The 14,202-nt window shown below is 51.0% G+C and overlaps 6 protein-coding genes across 6 annotated transcripts; 4 read left to right on the top strand and 2 right to left on the bottom strand.

Moving 5' to 3' along the window:
* Positions 1 to 254: 254 nt before the first annotated feature.
* On the bottom strand, positions 255 to 656 carry EURHEDRAFT_382218 (uncharacterized protein; the record flags this gene model as incomplete). Its single annotated transcript, XM_040779508.1, has 1 exon — positions 255 to 656. The coding sequence occupies one exon, from the start codon at positions 654 to 656 to the stop codon at positions 255 to 257; it is 402 nt and encodes a 133-aa protein (XP_040633849.1).
* A 30-nt stretch (positions 657 to 686) lies between these two features.
* EURHEDRAFT_382217 (amino acid adenylation) lies at positions 687 to 6,732 on the bottom strand (the record flags this gene model as incomplete). Its single annotated transcript, XM_040779507.1, has 6 exons — positions 687 to 1,253; positions 1,293 to 1,445; positions 1,497 to 3,284; positions 3,593 to 4,405; positions 4,473 to 4,974; positions 5,015 to 6,732. 6 exons carry the CDS (start codon positions 6,730 to 6,732, stop codon positions 687 to 689), a joined length of 5,541 nt encoding a protein of 1,846 aa, XP_040633848.1.
* A 4,049-nt stretch (positions 6,733 to 10,781) lies between these two features.
* On the top strand, positions 10,782 to 11,307 carry EURHEDRAFT_382215 (uncharacterized protein; the record flags this gene model as incomplete). The annotated part of the gene is made up of 2 exons (XM_040779506.1): positions 10,782 to 11,213; positions 11,263 to 11,307. The coding sequence occupies 2 exons, from the start codon at positions 10,782 to 10,784 to the stop codon at positions 11,305 to 11,307; spliced, it is 477 nt and encodes a 158-aa protein (XP_040633847.1).
* A 147-nt stretch (positions 11,308 to 11,454) lies between these two features.
* EURHEDRAFT_428851 (acetyl-CoA synthetase-like protein) lies at positions 11,455 to 11,781 on the top strand (the record flags this gene model as incomplete). The annotated part of the gene is made up of 1 exon (XM_040783396.1): positions 11,455 to 11,781. A coding segment is annotated over one exon (327 nt), but the record flags the coding sequence as incomplete, so codon positions are not given.
* Positions 11,782 to 11,899: 118 nt separating this feature from the next.
* Positions 11,900 to 13,351, top strand: EURHEDRAFT_467818 (acetyl-CoA synthetase-like protein; the record flags this gene model as incomplete). The annotated part of the gene is made up of 1 exon (XM_040785210.1): positions 11,900 to 13,351. A coding segment is annotated over one exon (1,452 nt), but the record flags the coding sequence as incomplete, so codon positions are not given.
* EURHEDRAFT_550898 (uncharacterized protein) lies at positions 13,300 to 14,059 on the top strand. The gene has a single exon (XM_040787523.1). It carries the CDS (start codon positions 13,447 to 13,449, stop codon positions 13,843 to 13,845), a length of 399 nt encoding a protein of 132 aa, XP_040633844.1. The 5' UTR covers positions 13,300 to 13,446; the 3' UTR covers positions 13,846 to 14,059.
* The last annotated feature ends 143 nt before the right edge of the window (positions 14,060 to 14,202 follow it).

Genomic DNA, 14,202 nt, shown 5'->3' with positions numbered 1-14,202 from the left:
CTGTAGCCGAAGGTCCACTGGTGCTCGAAACGGTGGCTGTGGTTTCACCCAGTTTGGTGTAGCCCTAGCTACGTATTTGTGTCTAGAGTCTACATTATTATCTGGTATATTACCAGATCATCATAAACAACTCAATAATTATTATTACTACACACATAGAAATACACACATATTAAAGTACATCAGCCATAAATCACAAACATATAACACATAAAACAAAAACACATTACGAGTCCAACCTATAGGACCGACGATTATGACACACCATTAACAGTCAACCTCTTCACATCATTCCACACATTTTCCGTGCGCTGGAACGCCTTCTCAGCAACATATTTCATCTTCTGCCCCGTCTGGTTCGCAACATAGCCCGCATCAACAAGGAATTGCACGTTACGCCGAATAGTCGCCTTAACGTGCATCTTCTGCGAAGGTGAGATCATCTCCGATGCACCCAGCATGGGCCCTTGGCCTAGGCTACCGTGCATGGAGTCGAAGAGGGGTGTCACAGGCCACAGTGGGTGTGCGTTTCCTTTTTTCTGGATGGATCTCCGCATTGTCTCGAGCCAGGTCTCGTGGGGGACGATTTGGAGCGGGTACCTTAGTTCGCGGTGGAAGATATCCCAGAATTCGTGCTCTGTCAGACCGTCGAGCATGTGTGTAACGGCCCGCATTGCCTCGGCGGGTCAGAAGGCTTGGTTGCTTGTTTCTTCTGCCACGCGGGTGCTGCTCGTCACGAAGATCCAGTTGTTGCCGTACTCCTGGCTGGAGACGCGCGCATCGACGACGGCAGATACTAGTCGCCAGACGAAGTCGTCGATGTTGGCGACGTCTTCCTCCGGTGTACCGAGGATAAGGCCAGGTTTGATAATAGCGAACTGGTCCGGCCGTGACGATGCAAGCTGTTCAACCAGCAACTCAGAGAGATACTTGGTCTGCGCATAACCGTTGGCACCCTTGACAATCTCTGCCAACTCGGTGTCTGTCTCGCCCGGATGCCAGGGAAGTCCACCAGAGACGTAGACAAGACACGGACATACAGGGGAAGACACAGTCACCTTCATCAGTTCCACGGTAGATTGAACATTAGCAGCGCGCAGAATTTTCGTACCCGCGTTCCAGTTAACGGCTGCGCTAGCGTGGATCATCGCATACACCATACCGTCGTTCGGGCTCTGACCCGTTAGCGATGCCCATTGTGTCGGCTTCAGACCAAGTTGCGGTTCGGCTAGGTTACCTGCCCAGACATCGAGCTTGGTCAGGTAGTAGTCAGATCACCATTGAGCCCGAACAGCGGTTTCCTTGACGCGCGCGAAAGCTTCGGAGGAAGTGTTGGCGCGAACATGAGCGATCACACGGCTAACATCGGAGCGATCGCACAGATGGCGCAGGATCTGGGTGCCCAGGAAACCCGTAACACCAATGACGAAAATCGTCTTCTGGACCTTCGATGTCTACGCGACGTTTTTGACCAGAGAGTCGGCTTCCTTCATGACATCGAAGGCAGGTTCTTCCTCCTTGACTCCGCCCGTGAGGTCGGTGTCGATGTACGAAGCCAGCGAGCGTACAGTCATGTGGCCGTCCATAATACGGGAGACGGGCACCTTGACGCCATAGTGCTGCTTGATAAAGCCGGCCAAGCTGATGACCTGCACCGAGTCGATACCCGTTGCGGCGATATTAAACTCGCGGCCTTGCAGCGGATTGCTGCCGTGGTTTATCAGGGCAGCGATATTGTGACTGAGGGCTTGGGCTTTGTTCTCGTCGGCGCGCAATGTTGACATCGCCGGCGCCTCGCGCTTGATGTCCATAGCTGGCTCGAAGTCAAAAGGCAGACGAGCCAGCCATTGGCCCACTGTTTTGCGGTCGACCTCGGTCGATGAGGAACTGGGAATCTTCTCGACAACAAACCAGATGACAGGGACCATATTCACAGGCAGGGTCTCGGACAAATGTTCGGCGAGAGAGCTCAAGCGGAAGCCCGTACGCTGAACGCGATCGTTCGAAACGAGAACAAGGCCAGGGCCAGCAGTTGCAGCCAGCCCAAGGATACCGACCAACTTGTTGGCATAAACACCTGTCTTGGGATATGACACCATGGCCTGAGACACCTCGTGAAGCAGTGTCAGATGGTACTCGATCTCACCCAGTTCAACACGCTGGCCACGAATCTTGACCTGAGTGTCCTTGCGGCCAAAGAACAGAAGCGAGCCATCCGGCGCGTACTTGACCAAGTCACTGGTCTTGTACAGACGCGGACACCGGTTGAACGGGAGCCAGTCGGGTTGGGAAATAAACGCTGCTTCTGTCTTCTCCTTGTTGTTCAGGTAATGGCGAGCTAATATATTGCCTTCGATGAGAAGCTCACCAACGGCGCCAATCGGGGCGAGCTTGTTGTGGTTATCGCGGTCGACTACCCAGCAGCCGGAACCAACTGCTGTACCGATGTCGTTGGGCATGGTACCGGGGAGGACGTTGTGGTTCGAAGACGTGTAAACACAGCACTCTGAGGGCCCATAGCCGTTGACCAACTGGACATGTGGCGTCCATGCTGCAACGTGAGAAGCAGTCATGGCCTCACCAGCAAGGCAGAGCGTCTTGAGGGTAGGAACGGTGGTAGGGTCAACGGTGTTCACGAAAGATGGCGTGAGTACAGCCCAGTCGACATTCATCCGTGTCATGGCCTCTGCAACGTTTCCGCGGCGTTCAGACTCAGCTGGAACGTACACGCATCCACCTTGCACGAGCGTCGGCAGAGCCTCCAGGATACTAGCATCAAAAGTGTAGGAAGCAAACTGGAGCACACGACGGCCCATCTGAAGACCTTCCTTGTGCGCAATAGCGCCCGTGCTAAAGGCGCGATGCTCGATGACAGAGCCCTTTGGCGTCCCTGTGCTGCCAGAAGTGAAGATAACGTACGCAGAGTTGGACGCACTGACAGGAGTAGGACAATGATGGGGAGTCGCAGCTTCAGTCATACTCGGACCAACAGCAATAACCTTCTCGACAAGACCAGGGAAACGGCCAGTCTGCTCCTCAGAGCACAACACAACATGGGCACCAACTTCCTTGACCACAAACTCCATACGGCTGAGCGGCTGAGAGGCATCCATGGGAACAAAGGCACCGCCCGCCTTCATGGTGCCCAGCATGGCCACAATGGTCCACATGGATTTCTCGAAGCACAGCGGAACGAAGGCCTCGGGTCTGACACCAGCGTTGATTAGGTGAGCGGCCAGCTTGCTGGAAACGGTTTCTAGTTTATGATAGGTGAGTGACCCATCCTATGCGCAGATAGCAGGGGCATGTGGCTATCGGAAGTTGTCCTACATGATGAGGCTATGGATGCAGTCAGTGACCATGTCAGACACCGTCGCGTTCCACTACAATAGACCCTCCTTGTCTTGAGGACTAATCATCTCAAGTTCAGTGATTGTGCCGGCCGGTTCGGCAAGCTGGTGGAGGACGTGCTCGAAATGGCGCACGAGTCGGGATACTTCAGGTCGAGACGAAACAGCGTCATCGAAGTGCGCGTGGTCTTCGACCGAGCCATCAGTACCCAGGCTACATTCGAGTGTCAACGCCACGGTACTGAAACTAGCACGAGGTGCGGAGAAGGCTTGATGATGCCGTTTTCAGGCGTGGAGCTGACTGGCTGGATGACGAGCAAAGTTTGGAAGTTGCAGGCTGCAGCAGCACTTTCGGAGACTCGAGCGATGTTCTGAAGACCGAAGTTCTGTGCCGGAGTCATGTCCACGGTGTGAAATTGGATCCGCTGCAAGAATTCGGTGACAGGCTGGGCCGCATCGACCTGCGCTTTAATGGGAACGGTGGCAATTACCGGACCGACAATATCCTCAACGCCAGGCACCGGGGCGTTCCAGCCACTCAATGTGCATCCGAAGACCGTCTCTGGAGCATCACAGTAGCGCGCTTGGAGTAACGACCAGGCACCCCGAATCAAAGTGGCGGTAGTGAAGTCGGACGGGCCGCGGCTGAGCTTGAGATTGTGCACGAACGACTCGTTGGCGAGGGGCTTGTGGGTAGCGGAGGGAAGAGTTGGGAAGGTAGTTAGGTCACCCTCAGAGAACTCAGCCCGCCAGAAATCTTCCGTAGCATTGTCGGTGTTCTTCTCCATGACATGGCGAACAAATTCGTGGAACTGAGCGCGAGCCGGCGGAAGATTCCCTTGGAGCATCTGGAGAAGATCATTGAAAATCATGTCTAGAGACAGTCCATCGTAGTTGGAATGGTGAATGGTCAACAGAAACAGATTCTTCTCGGCTCCGGTGATGATACCGTGTTGGGTCAGAGAATCGCCCATGTTCATCGGTGTCTCGTCAAATTGCAGGTAGCGCTCCAGGTCCGTGTCGTACCTCCACTCAGCAGGGGAGAGGGTGACCACCTGTACCGTGCCGTATGCATCAGTATCGACGATAGTTGTCCGCAGCACATCATTGCTGCTAACTAACATCTCCCAAAAACTCCTGGAAGCGGTCGGTGGACAGGCTATCAGGCAATTCAAGGACGTGTCGGGCAATGTACGAGCCTGGTATGGTGCTCGAAAGAGCCGTAAGTCCAACCTGGAGCGGGGTGCATGGGTATGCATCCTGGATCAAACCTGGCTCGGTGCCAGTAGCTGCCGCAATGTCTGAGCATACTGCCTCGATGTCCTGTCCAAGAAGCTCGAATGGACGTGCTGGGCTTGTCTCTGTAGGTCGCGCGGGGACCATAGCCTTGACCATGCCATCGAGAGTCAAATTCCCCAAGATGTCTTGGACTTGGAGCTGGAAGCCCTCCGCTCGGCAACGTCGAGTGAGGTTCATCGCTTCGATGGAGTCACCACCAAGATGGAAGAAGTTATCCTCGGCGCCAATCTCTCCCTGGGGGTAGTGGAGGACGTCGGCCCAGAATTCGCAAAGCTTCTTTTCGGAGGAGCTGGTGGGCATGCGACGGTTTGTGGCGGTACCATTGCTGGTGATTGAAGATAGCTCCACCAGGGAAACGCTGTCACCAAACGTGGAGAGCATTCGGCGGTCCGTCTTGCCCGATGCGGTCAAAGGCATGTAGGCCAGAGGCAGGAAGGCCGAAGGAACCATGTATGAAAGGCAGTCTCCGAGCTAGCTCCCGGCTCATCTGTGCGGCGAGAGCCACCATTGCGGACTTGTCCTTGGGAATGGCGTGGAATGGATAGGCATGTTCAGGACCAAAGCCGCTCTGGCTAGAAATAAACGCAGCCAGGATTGACTTGCCGCCAGGATGAACCATGGAAACGGCTGTCTTCACAGTGCGATTGATAGCACGCAGGTGGGCCTCAATCTCGGTCAATTCAATCCGTTGACCACGAATCTTCACTTGCAGATCCTTACGACCAATAAGATGCACCTGCTCATCATCGGCGTACCGGACAAGGTCACCGGTCTTGTAGAATCGCCGGGAAATGCCATTCTGATTAGCCGAGAGCGGGTTGTTGATATACACGTCCTGGGTCTTTCCAAGATAGGCCAGATATCCTCGAGCCAGAGTGGGACCTTCAATGACCAACTCGCCGATTGATCCAATGGGGACCATTCGATCGTGGTCATTCGGATCCACGAGCCATGACAGGCCTCCAGTGGCGCGACCGATGCAGCTGCGCGGTGTATTAGGCATCATGCGTCCGATCATGATGACACTGCACTCGGAGGCACCATAGATGTTGATTAGTTGAGCACAGGCCGACCAGTGGTCAATTATATCTTGAGGGACAGCTTCGCCCGCCACAATGAGGGGCTTGAGAGAAGGAACGTTCTCGCGATTGAGGGAGCGTGCGAAACTAAGAGTGAAGATGGCCCAATTAACATTGAAAGAACGGATAGCAGGTCGGATGTCGGTATGGCGGTCATAATAAGAAGGGATATAGAGACAGCCCCCATAGATTAAGGTCGTAAAAATCTCAAGCGTAGAAATAATGAACGTATTAGCACCAAACTGTAGGGCACGGGTATCACTGTTAATGTTCATCGCTGATGCATGCTGAAGTGCACTGGAAGCAACAGAGGTATAGTCATGAACAACACCTTTAGGCTTGCCGGTACTCCCGGAAGTAAACATTACAAAAGAAATGTCACGGGGCTGAGACTGCGAGGTGAACTCGACGTAGGGCTCGGACAGAAGCTTCCCTATCAAGGATGTATCGACCACGACCACTTGTGGCGCAAGACCCATCAAGAGTTCCTTGTTGGTCCCGGATGCAATCACCGTTTGAGCCTGTGCAGACGAGATGATGGTCTCCAGTCGCTGCCGCGGCTGCTTGGGGTCGAAAGGAACCCACCCGGCTCCCAATTTCCAAAGGGCAATCAACACAACGGCCGTCCACAAGAACTTCTCAAAGCAGATTGGCACCAAATCACCGCGCTGGACCCCAACCGATGCGAGATATCGGACCATCTTGCCAGCAGTTTGGTTGAACTCAGCATATGTCATCTGGCCGTCCCAAACAAGTAGAGTTGGGACGTCAGGGGTTCGCTGAGCCGCATCTTCAATCAACCGATCAACGCAGGCCATTTTATCTTTTGGCAGGATACGGCTCCAGACCTCGACCTGCATTGTATCGAGTTCACTGAGCTGACAGACACTGGACACAGGCTGATGTGGGTCCATGCAGACGCTCTGCAGGATATTGGAGAATGTATTGAGGATGTACTGTGCTTGGGATCGAGAAGCAGTGGGCTTGTGATAAAGGAGGGTCATGGAAGATGATAGCGGATCGATATGGGGGACATAGTCGAAATGTAGTCTTGTTAGAAGGGGAACTAATTCAAGCTTTCCATCATGGAAAATGAAACTTACTGTATTCTCGTTCACAACATCGTTCTCAGAAAGATCAATCTTGATCAGAGGATCCTTCGGTCAGACAGCCGTGCTGCAGGGCTTTGGGTCTAATGTCGAAAAAGCTTCCAGGGCCTCGGACACTGAGACCAGAGAATCGGCCTCCAACAATCCGACATCCTCCGTGTGATACAAGATTTAGATGACGGCGCTTTCCTGTTCGCACCGTGCCCGGTAGATAGATGTGTTGATCCACTGTTGCTTCAACAACTGACGCTTCGTGTCAATTCTAACAACCATGACATCTTCAGAGCCTGAATATGAGCGTAGGACCGTTGCCCACACGGCCTGCACAACGTCCATTGGGGTGAAGGCCCATTGCTTGCAACAGGAGTTCAGCATAGACAACTGCATCTGCACCTTCAACCGTACCAGCGGTTACCGGGCCTCGCGCTTGGAGAAGAGACCATACGGGAGGTGAGACGGGGCTACATCAGTTGTGAACTCCGCAATTCTCCGCGAGGACTTTGTATTCCATCCACGCCACGGACAAGTCACTATCTAATTGATGTGGGCCCGTGACTCGCGGCTGCCTCGAGCCGCTTATTGGCAACTGCGACGCAGAATTGCGACAAATTGTGTTTCCACTATCATGGCACCAGGGGAAAAGAGAGAACCCTTGATGTGGGCCACACGTCTTAGCCTGATTCACTCCGTGTGTCATGCCTTGCCAGTTCTAACAATACCCGTGGAGGCTTGCAATGTCGTTTCTCTACTGATTTAAACAGATCTCGTGCATACCGGGACCGTGCAAAGCCACAAACACATGGCCCAGGCAGAGTTATTGCCTTGCATTGTTTGTTGCAAGCTCAAGACCGAATGAGGCCCGAGTGAGATCAGGATAAACTGGGCGTGGCGCATATATAACCGTATCATTTACTGTATGTACCGTATTACATACCATACAAATAAACATTGCCCTAAGACAGACAGAGCCCACTCTTTTTTTAAATCCAGCCTATCGACCATTGATGATGCTTCTCTAAACCGAACATTCAGCAAGCCACCAAGATCTCAGTCCTGCTGGACAAATCCGAGATATAGTGGAATAATCTCTAACACGATTTCCGTCGTAATTGGTGTTACTCTCTACCCGTACGGTTCTCTTTTGTCGGATCCTGAAATTCCTCTTGAGTTGGTCTCTTCGATTGATCGATCTTCTGAGACGGGAATCGGTGGAGAAGCGAAGAGATTTCTGTCCATGATTCTAATCCATCGAACGGAACTCAATGGTATAGACCCATGTAAGAGACCTGGTAAATATGGGATAATATTATGTTAATCACAGAGTACGGAGGGAACTTCATTTGGGAGTTCGGGAGGTTGTAGTTACTCCAGATCCATTGATCCGTTCGGTTATTGCACTTAGTTGCAGGAGAGCAGTTTTTTTCATGTGGACTTTGTAGCTGAACCGGCTCTGGGACCTAGTTTTGACATATAAAATATCAATCCTTAATCAATTGCTTCTCATCGATCATAGTTCCTCTTCCCATTGATACCTCATCTTCTACATAATCCATCTCTTAAAATCACTTTGTCCAATATGCCTCACATCGCAGGCTCCGGCCCTACTCTAGAAGGCTCTAATATCGACCTCCTCCGTGAAAAGATGGCGGAGGACGTGCGCAGTACGTTCACTTACATCATTCTCACCCCACCAACAAATCCTGCCCATTCTAACATACTTCCCAGTCGAGAAATACACCTTCACGGGCAAATCTGAGTTAATTCATTTCTGAAAATTAATTTTGATCAAACTTGCTCAGGTCTTGCTCACAAGACGATCATTTCTCCAGCCGGAGATATATCAAATCGGCAATTGGTACAAATGTTCCGATGTTGAGTGTACGGCTGGTAAATCGACTAACCCTAATACTATCCCTGGATATGTACGACTTTCACTGCTTTGTGTAAAACCATAGCAAGACATGTACTTGTAGAGTACAGGTATTTCTGCTTATTTGACGTAATGTGCACCAGTTGCAGGATCTGACTCGGCGGATTCACTCTGTGGTCAGAATTTCCTTTCTAGGTTTAATCGGATGTTCACTATCCAAACCGTCACGTAGCAATTAGTTGTCGTGTGTTTTATCCATATCATCCGTAGTGATTTCTACATTGATGCAAATCGAATACCCATGAATTTATCGTATAATGCTTATCACAAAAGATTAAGCCCGCCACAGCAACTCGCGTGCTTTCTTGGATCCAGTCCGTCGGCTTCCGGAAATTACAACATACGTATATAATAATACTTTTCCAATACTTGGTACAGCAGAGCCTGAATCAGAGGCGTAAGAGATATGGAGGCGGCTCACCTCGAACATGAAGAGTTTTATTGTGCTGAGCAAGCATACTTTCTCTACAAGCATACCCATAGTATCGTAATGTGTTGGCTGGCTGAAACGACCCAGCAAGAACCAGTAAGGCTATCCAACGACCCCACAGAAAATCTTATCGTACTAGATGTCGTAACTTTCTCGGGGTCTGCCGTACAAGGTGCGCACCCGTCTTAGTTTTGTATAGAGTAAGGCATACCGTATATTGTACCGTACTTGTAAACTTAGGTTAATAAACCCATATTACCCACTGAGTTTCCTCGAACTCCCTTGATCAGGGCAAAGTAGAACCCCCAAGATATTTCAGATCTAGGTCCGAGATATCCTGTACACTATGAAGTTTCTCGTATGACGTTCAGGATCTCATGGAAAGGGTATTAGCGGGATCATGAGGTAATTGTCTGGTAGTCTGATGTTGCTTGGCACGACAGAGAAAGTCGGTTACTTTGCACTCTAGGATAAAGATGCTTAGAGCAAAATGTAGTAGTGGGATATGAGCGCAACAATCACCTCAAGGAGGTGGGCAGTGGGCGTCTCGAAACTTAGTCACGGCAATTGCAATGCTATAATCCATGAATATCTTTTCCACAGAAGGTGAAAGATAAAGAAAGCCAAGAACAGAAAAAGCTATAGTTTGGTTCGGCCAATTAGCAACGCCCCGGAGGCGCGGAACGTCTTTTTTAAGGCATATGCACATGACCCACTTATCTAGATCCACACTAAACCTAATCTAATTGCTGGGTACCTGTATGTAACAAAGTACTGTGACATACCGTACGGAAATACAAAAATACGAGTATAAACGATATCGTAACCAAATAGGATCCTGCTGCCAACCGGTATATATTGGAAAAATAAAAGGTATAGAATGGAAATATAGGGGTGAGCAGCTACAGGTTTGATATGAAAAATATCACGAAAGCCCTAACTCGAAGACCATAATTAGAAGTCCAAGGCAGGGCAGGAATGCCACGAAATCCAGAGGCATAACGAACCGTCAAGCGAGGCTCTATATCACGATAAACTATAACAGTACTAATAATTTACAAATGTATCCTGGGATAACGCAGCCCTGGCTCCCATTCCTAATACGGAGTCATGCATCGGACACTGCTCTGTATACAGTAACCATCTCATCCCGTCGGGATACGAAACGGGGATCCTTGATCAAATGAATAGACCATCGGTTCATCCGGGACGAGTTCATGAGACGGAGACGGAGATCATAAGAGGTTGAATCGAGCACGGACGGAGTATCTCATAGAGTAGGTGGGTGATGATCGTGCTGGCATTGTAATCTCTGACAGTCTGAGTAACAAAGTCCTTTCTGAGAAAAACTCATTGCAGCAGCTCAGTGCTTACCTTAATCATTCGCTATTGCAGCTATCTGAGATCATCGTCGCATTCTATTTCTTGTTTGCTGCTTGACTTGGCTGAAAGTTAGCTACTAGCTTGTGCTGTTGCTTGCTCCTCACTTTCGTTAATTCTTGCCTTTATATATATATATTTATCTACACCAATAAACACTATTTAATACCCTTTGCTTATTGCTTTCGGTCGCAATTTGCAACCATGTTACAACTCGCCCCCAGTTCCTTCGAGGCAGCATCATGTCTCTTTCCCACCGAAACGCTTGCGCACAACGAGCGCGGCTTCAAATCAATCGCGCTGCCATCGAGTGCCAATGCCAATAGCTCGAAGCCGCTTTCTCGTGATGTCCTCTTGGAGGCATGGACTATCGTTTTGCGATACTATGTTGGCAGTGATATGATTTGCTTCGGATGTATTGATGATGCGAGCGAGCCTAAACACGCTGTGTGTCATGGTGATATACCTGCGCACGCATCGTTGGATGCTCTACATAAATTCACGGCAAAGAGCATGGGAAACTCGGTCCAAGCGCAGTCCGTGAAAGATTGGATTCGATTGAATGACTTGTTTAATACTCTTGTTTGGAGTCAGTCGAGTTCAGACTCAAACCTCGAAGACCTCCAAGATACTCAGGTATTTGCATTCCATAATACTACGTTTGCATGTATACTAATGAATTCAGTGCGCTCTTCCACTTTTACTTTCCGAAGCCCCTACAGGCCTCTAAGCAAACCTAGCCTACGCCTCCCACATCATCGGCGATACCATCGCAAACGCCGTCGCAGAATGCGTTATCCGCGCATCCCAAGCCACCATGGAGACACCAGGAACCATAGTTGGAGACTTGGACCTCCTCGGTCCTTTCTCCTGGTCGCAAATCAGTGAATGGAATGCGACAGTACCCAAGACCTTGAGAGCATGCATGCACGAGCTTATCGACGAAACAGCAAAGCGCTATCCGGATAGAACGGCGCTTCAATGCTCGGATGGCTCTGTATCATATAAGGAATTGGCGGACTATACCTCGCGGCTTGGGAGTTTCTTGATCTTTCAGAATGTCGGGCCAGAAGTACTAGTCCTTGTGTGCTTCGACAAGTCGCTCTGGGCTGTCGTCTCGATGCTGGGTGTGCGAAAGGCCAGTAGCGCATTTGTGTGCATCGACCCAGCGCAACCGATTGATCGGCTGAAAGCGATCATTTGAAGAAACGAATGCACAGGTTGCGCTTTGCGCACCACCATACTGCGATATACTGCTTTCCTCTTCAGTTCCCAACGCCATTCCAGTCGATGCCGATGTAATCCACAAACTCTTGCCTTGTCTGGACCTAACCCGTCGTGCGCTACCTACCAACGCGGCTTTTGGTACATTCACCCCTGGAAGCACGGGCAAACCGAAGGGAATTGTCCATGATCATCGTGTCATGTGCTCGAGCACCAAGGAGCATGCTTCGAGGCTGAATATCAATTGCGACACGCGCACTTTCCAGTTCGCAGCATATACCTTCGTCGTCAATACTTTTGAACTCTTCACACCACTGGTGGAGGGTGGATGTGTCTGCGTACCGTCCAAAGAGGACAGACTTGGCCGCACGACCGGCGCGATGCGTGATCTCAACGCAAACTGGGCCTGCCTCACCCCCTCGTTCCTCCGACCTATCTCGCCAGAGGAAATACCGCAGGTCAAGACTTTCGTCCTGGCTGGTGAGCCAGTCCAGCAAGATAACCTGGATACCTGGCGCAGTCGCGTACGAATGCTGAATATGTACGGCGCCTCGGAAGCCTCCGTCTGCGTGACTGGCGACCTTTCCAACGACCCCGTTGAGCGCTCGACTATCGGGACAGGAGCAGGCGTCGCAGCTTGGGTTGTCGACGCAACGAACGACAGCCAACTTGCGCCTATTGGCACAATCGGAGAGTTGACAGTAGGGGGTCCTGTCCTGGCACGAGGTTATCTGTACCAACCAGAGAAGACCGCTGCAGCTTTTATCTTTGGCAAGCCGTGGCTGAGGAAAATTTGCAATGAGTCGCCATCGCGCGCGTACAAGACCGGTGACCTTGTTCGACTTGGTTCCGATGGCCGCATTAACCTGGTCGGTCGTAAGGACATGCAGATTAAGTTGCGTGGACAGCGAATTGAACTTGAAGAGGTCGAGTTCCATTTGCGGCAGACACTCCCGCATGGGGTTGAAGTTGCGGTTGGTTTGGCGAGGCCCGCGCATCAGCCTAAGAGACCTTTACTTACTGTCTTCATGGCGCCGAGAAAGGCTTTCGGGGATGACTTTTACTCTGCTGACCTGGAATCCGCAGAGGAGCCCAATTCTGCGACAGAGGGCTGGAAGGACCACCTTTCTAAGGTGGTTCCAGGATATATGGTTCCCTCTACCGCTGTGAAGCTGAACCACATGCCCTTGACAGCATTGGGCAAGACAAACCGCAAGGCTATCGGTGACCTTGTCTCTAAGCTCACCGTCCTCGAGCTAACAGGCGCATCGAGCAAAAAGGAACACAAGGAACCCGTAACCACCACGGCTAAAACCCTACGCACTTTATGGGCACAAGCACTGAGCATCACCGACGCGGAAACCATCCCCGCAGACGACGACTTCCTGCAGCTAGGGGGCAGCTCCATCGAAGCCATGAAATTGGTCAACTTAGCCAGAGATCAGAACATCGGGGTCAGTGTCGCGGTTATTTTCACACATCCCCAGATCGACGAAATGGCGCATACATTGCCCACCATACACTATCTCTTGGACGAAACATCAACCTAGCTCGTTTCAAGCAAGCTTGCCAGGAAATAGTCATCGCGCATCCGATCCTCCGAACTCGTTTCATCTACCCTGAAAGAACTGGCACGCTTTAGGCCATGCTGCGAGGTAAGATCGAATGGCAATCAGGCGATAGCATGGACTGTTACATGAAGAATAACAAGCAGCATCCCATGCGAGCTGGGGATGCACTCACTCGCTATAAAATCGTCCCAGACGATAAAAACGACGGTTGGACATTCATCTGGACTGTTCACCATGCCGTCTACGGTGCCTGGACATTAGACCTGCTTTTCGACCGTCTTGGCAAGGCGTACAAGGGCCAGGCCCCAGCGCAGGACCACACGTTCAAGGAATTTATGACGTACGTGGCTAAAACTGATGCTGATGCTAGCCGTCAGTTCTGGACTGAATACCTCTCTGGTGCAACACGTAACGAGTTCCCCTCGACAGTATCCATGTCCAAGCAGCCCGTGGCAGATTCATCTAGTAAATAACATGACTCTCAATACCACCACGGACGAACTATTCGGGATTACTTTGCCCTCAATGCTCCGCGCAGAAGAGAATGTGCCAATCAAAAGCAAAAATCAGCACCCACGAAAAACACGTAATTTTCACGCGTTAATCAACCGATAGGGGCCCTCTGGCACCTATAAACCACCATGGAGGCACAGAGACCCCGTGGTGGTGGTATATCGCACGCGTTGCCCCCCGGAGTGGGCAACGTGGCCTCCCAGCTCACGGGAACGCCAGACATGCCAGGCACCCCAACACCAACCCACCGGCGATCCAGGAATGCGATGCAGCCCATGCTCAGTGATAGCAGTGTGGAGGTTATGAGCATAGATGAA

This window comes from Aspergillus ruber, assembly GCF_000600275.1.
Source record: "Aspergillus ruber CBS 135680 unplaced genomic scaffold scaffold00058, whole genome shotgun sequence".
Classification (NCBI taxonomy): domain Eukaryota; kingdom Fungi; phylum Ascomycota; class Eurotiomycetes; order Eurotiales; family Aspergillaceae; genus Aspergillus; species Aspergillus ruber.
The sequence above is the reverse complement of the archived record's forward strand: the minus strand, read 5'-3'. Positions and strand labels throughout refer to the sequence as shown.